At 59.5% G+C, this 3,798-nt stretch overlaps 2 protein-coding genes across 2 annotated transcripts in view; one reads left to right on the top strand and one right to left on the bottom strand.

Annotated features, from left to right (window-relative positions):
- The window catches only part of Oaz1 (ornithine decarboxylase antizyme 1), a 2,783-nt gene extending 845 nt beyond the window's left edge, over positions 1 to 1,938 (top strand). The window contains 4 exon segments of the mRNA NM_001289871.1: positions 739 to 884; positions 1,114 to 1,286; positions 1,423 to 1,508; positions 1,592 to 1,938. Of these exon segments, the coding sequence (NP_001276800.1) occupies positions 739 to 796; positions 798 to 884; positions 1,114 to 1,286; positions 1,423 to 1,508; positions 1,592 to 1,725 (538 nt within the window). The 3' untranslated portion in view covers positions 1,726 to 1,938.
- Positions 1,939 to 3,547: 1,609 nt separating this feature from the next.
- LOC102013844 (chromosome unknown open reading frame, human C19orf35) overlaps positions 3,548 to 3,798 on the bottom strand; it is a gene marked incomplete in the record, with an annotated part of 3,605 nt that continues 3,354 nt past the window's right edge. Inside the window, 1 exon segment of the mRNA XM_013505238.1 lies at positions 3,548 to 3,798. Within this exon segment, the coding sequence (XP_013360692.1) occupies positions 3,635 to 3,798 (164 nt within the window).

The following is a 3,798-nucleotide window of genomic DNA, read 5'->3' as shown; positions in this document are numbered from 1 at the left end:
CTCCGGGCCGCTGCCCCGGGCGGGCGGGGGCGGCGGCTCCGTGCCGGCGGGCTGCGGTTTGGGGGCCCCACGCTGGAGCTGTGCAAAATGGAGGCGACTTCGGGGCTGTTTACACTGCGCAGCAAATGGCTGCTGGCGCTGTCGTCTGGCGATTGTGAAAATCTCCCCCGGGGCCAAGGCGGCCGCGGGATGACGCAATGAGGGGCCCGGCAGGGTGCGGGAGGGGCCTGGACGCCGTGTCGCCGGGGGGATCCGAACAACGGCGAGAGGCCGCCAGCGAGCGTTCCCCCCAGAGACAGGTGGCGGCCGCTGAGGGAAGCGCTGGCCTTGGGGGTCTCTGATTGCAGCTGGGGGCCAGAGCCTGGGGTGTTGCGGTTAGAAGGGGGAAGCAAGACGTGATGGGGGCTGGGGCTGCGCAGAGATGGTGCCTGCACGGGGAAGGGCGGGGAAAAGACAGTTTGGGCCTCACCGCGGGGGTGAGGCTGTGCCCACCTGGAAACGGCCTGCAGGGGTGTGGGTTCAGCATGCGGGGCGCAGGCAGGTGACTGGCATGCCACCCTGTAACCAGGTATTTGTTGTTTTTTTTTTTTTTTTGAGATAGTGTACGCTGACGTTTAAACTCTTGTTGGTAGCCCAGGGTGCCCTCGAACTCACGGTGATCTTCCTGCCTCAGCCTCCCTGAGTGCTAGGATTACAGGTGTGTGCCACCACCTGGCCGTCATCAGCTCTTTTCTCCAGTTCCAGGGTCTCCATCAGTTGCTGTAGTAACCTGGGTCCAGGGCCTCGGTGGTGCTCCTGATGTCCCTCACCCACCCCTGAAGATCCCAGGTGGGCGAGGGAATAGTCAGCGGGATCACAATCTTTCAGCTAACTCATTTTATTCTGTGAGTACCTGGGCCCCATGGAGTGTTTAGGGGGGGCAGTCTGAGCGGGCAACTGCCCTGGGTGTAGTCAGAGCCAGTTTATAGCCTGCTCTGCCGGGAGAAACCTGGGTGGGTGACCTGGGAGCTTTCTGGATTTCCTAGCTTGGCGGCAACCCTCTTTTGCACCACAGGGCGATGCCATCTCAGAGGCAAGGTTTTTGAGACAGGGACTTGGTTTTATTTGCCACAGGATAATCGGCTGAATGTAACAGAGGAACTAACGTCTAATAACAAGACGAGGATTTTAAATGTCCAGTCCAGGCTCACGGATGCCAAACACATTACCTGGAGAGCCGTGTGGAGCGGCGGCAGCCTCTACATTGAGATTCCCGGTGGCCCTCTGCCCGAGGGGAGCAAAGACAGGTGAGCGTCCCAGGGGGCGACCTCAGTTGTCCCGTGGGTGGGAGGCGGGCACGAACGGCCCTGTGTCAGAGGCGATCTTTCTGCCGTCCTGGGGCAGTGTCCGAGTGTGGATGCTGATGGCCCTGGCCTGCCTCAGTTTTGCAGTTCTCCTTGAGTTTGCAGAGGAGCAGCTCCACGCTGACCACGTCTTCATTTGCTTCCATAAGAACCGGGAGGACAGAGGTGGGTGACTACCACGAGTGCCTCCCCACCCTGGGAAGCCCCTCCGGGTCCCCCTGCAGGTCCTGATGCTGTTTCCCTTGCAGCTGCCTTGCTCCGGACCTTCAGCTTTTTGGGCTTTGAGATTGTGAGACCAGGGCATCCCCTTGTCCCCAAGAGACCCGATGCTTGCTTCATGGCCTACACGTTTGAGAGAGAGTCTGCTGGCGAGGAGGAGTAGCGGCCGGCTGCTGCTGCGGGGGCCCCCGCGGCGGCGGTGCCCTCAGTGTGCTGCGCTGGGGGACGTAGACTCGGTCCTCTCCTGGGTTTGTCCGCATGTTGTAATTGTGCAAATAAACGCTCACTTCAAATTAGCGGTATATTTCTTGAAGTTTAATGTTGTGTTTGTGATACTGAAGTATTTGCTTTAATCTAAATAAAAGTTTATATTTTACTTTTTTATTGCTGGTTGAAGATGACTCAGACCCCCTTGTACTGGAGGAGTTGCTCAGTGGAAGTCTTTGGACACAGGCTTAGGTCTCCTAATTACCTTGGAAAGGATAGGCATAAATCTACTCTTTGCTCTGGAAAATCTGAATAAACGTGATGACACCTCCTTGACCTGTGTGTGGACGTGTGTGTTACTGGGGAGGGGCCCTGGGGGCGGGCACCCTGGGCTGGGGATCGGCCACAGGCACCCAGGCTAGAACCTGCCTCTCTGGGCTTGAGGCTGCTGGAGGCTCCCCCTGTCCTCTCCCAGGCAGTGGGAGCACGGGCACTTCCGGACCTCAGTGTGTGTCCCTACCTGAGTGATGGGCTCCAGGTGCCTGGGGGCGCTGGGACAGCTGGGCAGTAACCCTGTGGCTGCCCGTAGCCCCAGGAGCGCCTTAACGGTGCTGTATTATGGACCGCGGTGCCACCAGGAACGGAGAAGGGATTAACCTGGCTGCTAATGTCTGTGAGGCTGCAGCGCCACCTGCTGGCTGCGTCTGTCACCCTGAGCCAGCCCAGCCTAGGATGGAAAGGGACACCTTCACAGGACAGTGATTGGCAGATGTGCTGCTGTCCCAGGGAAGGTAGCTGAACCCTCTCTTAGCTACCTTGGGGAACGCAAGTGCGGAGGGGTAGGGAGTTTGAGCTGGGTTGCTGAAGGATGAATGGGCTGAAAGCATTAAAACGAAGTTTCCAGTGGGAGAAAAGGGGGGCAAAAGCAGGCCAAAAGGCGCCCCAGGGTTGAATGGCATGAGGGGCTAGCAAGAGGAAAGTGGGAGTCTTTAGACGAGACCTGAACTTCTGGGGGTACTAGGGAGCCATAGGAGGCGTTAGGGCAGCAGAGGGCCTTGTGTGGAGGTTAGAATCGTGGCTGCTGTGTGGGAATGGAGTAGGGAGGGTACCACTGAGGTCTTGGAGGGTCCAGTGCCCCCGTGAGTCAGTCACTCCATCACCTTAGCTATTAATTGAACATCTACTATATGCCATCCTGGCTCTCCTAGTCAGGGAGCTTACAGCCTGGTGGACAAGATGGACAGCCACAGAATGAATACTCCCAGGGAGGGTCCAGTGCGTGGGAGGGGGCAGGGTGAGAGCTGGAGAGGAACCAGAAGGAGCGACTTTATTGCTTGGAGGAGACCATGGAGGAGGGGAAAGACCTGTGCAGAGCCTTAAACTCGGTGCCAGAGGAGGATGGGGGATGCAGGGCCATGGGTTCGGGCCCTGTGAGACCATCGTGCTGAGGACTGCACCCAAGACGTTTGCAGTGAGCTACATCCCCAGCCCTGTTTATTGTTTACTGGGAGACAATTGCCCAGGCTGGACTTCAACTTGAGCTTCTCCTGCCTCAGCCGCCCAGAGTGCTAGGATGACAGTCGTGCTCGCCCATGTCCCATTCACCAGGCCATAGTTGGCTAGAGCCTAGTGGTCATCCTTTGCCCCCACCTGCTCCCCTCGATGGGGTCCACTTCGCGGAGACAGTACCCGAAGGGGCAGCAGCGCTCTTGGGGAGGCCCTGGGCCCAGGTTACTAGGGTCGTGTCATACACCAGTACTGTCTGCTGGAGCCCGGGCTTTGAAGAAAGTGGGTGTCCACCGAGTCACGGAGATGCCAGCCCCTGCCCGGGCAAAGTGGACAGGCCCGGACCAGAGGTGTCGCTGTCACTTGGGGTCGGCCCACAGCAGCTCCAGGGCGTGGGCCAGGGAGGCCTCCGTGGCCCCGGCGAGGTACTCGCAGCACAGCCACTCCTCCAGGCCCGGCGTCTCCCCGCCCGCGGCGCGCTCCGCCAGGTGCACGAGCAGTAGCGCGCGCCGGACGCGCAGCC

Source organism: Chinchilla lanigera, unplaced genomic scaffold (assembly GCF_000276665.1).
Source record: "Chinchilla lanigera isolate Chin_1 unplaced genomic scaffold, ChiLan1.0 scaffold00094, whole genome shotgun sequence".
NCBI lineage: Eukaryota > Metazoa > Chordata > Mammalia > Rodentia > Chinchillidae > Chinchilla > Chinchilla lanigera.
This window is presented reverse-complemented; position numbering and strand designations above follow the sequence as displayed.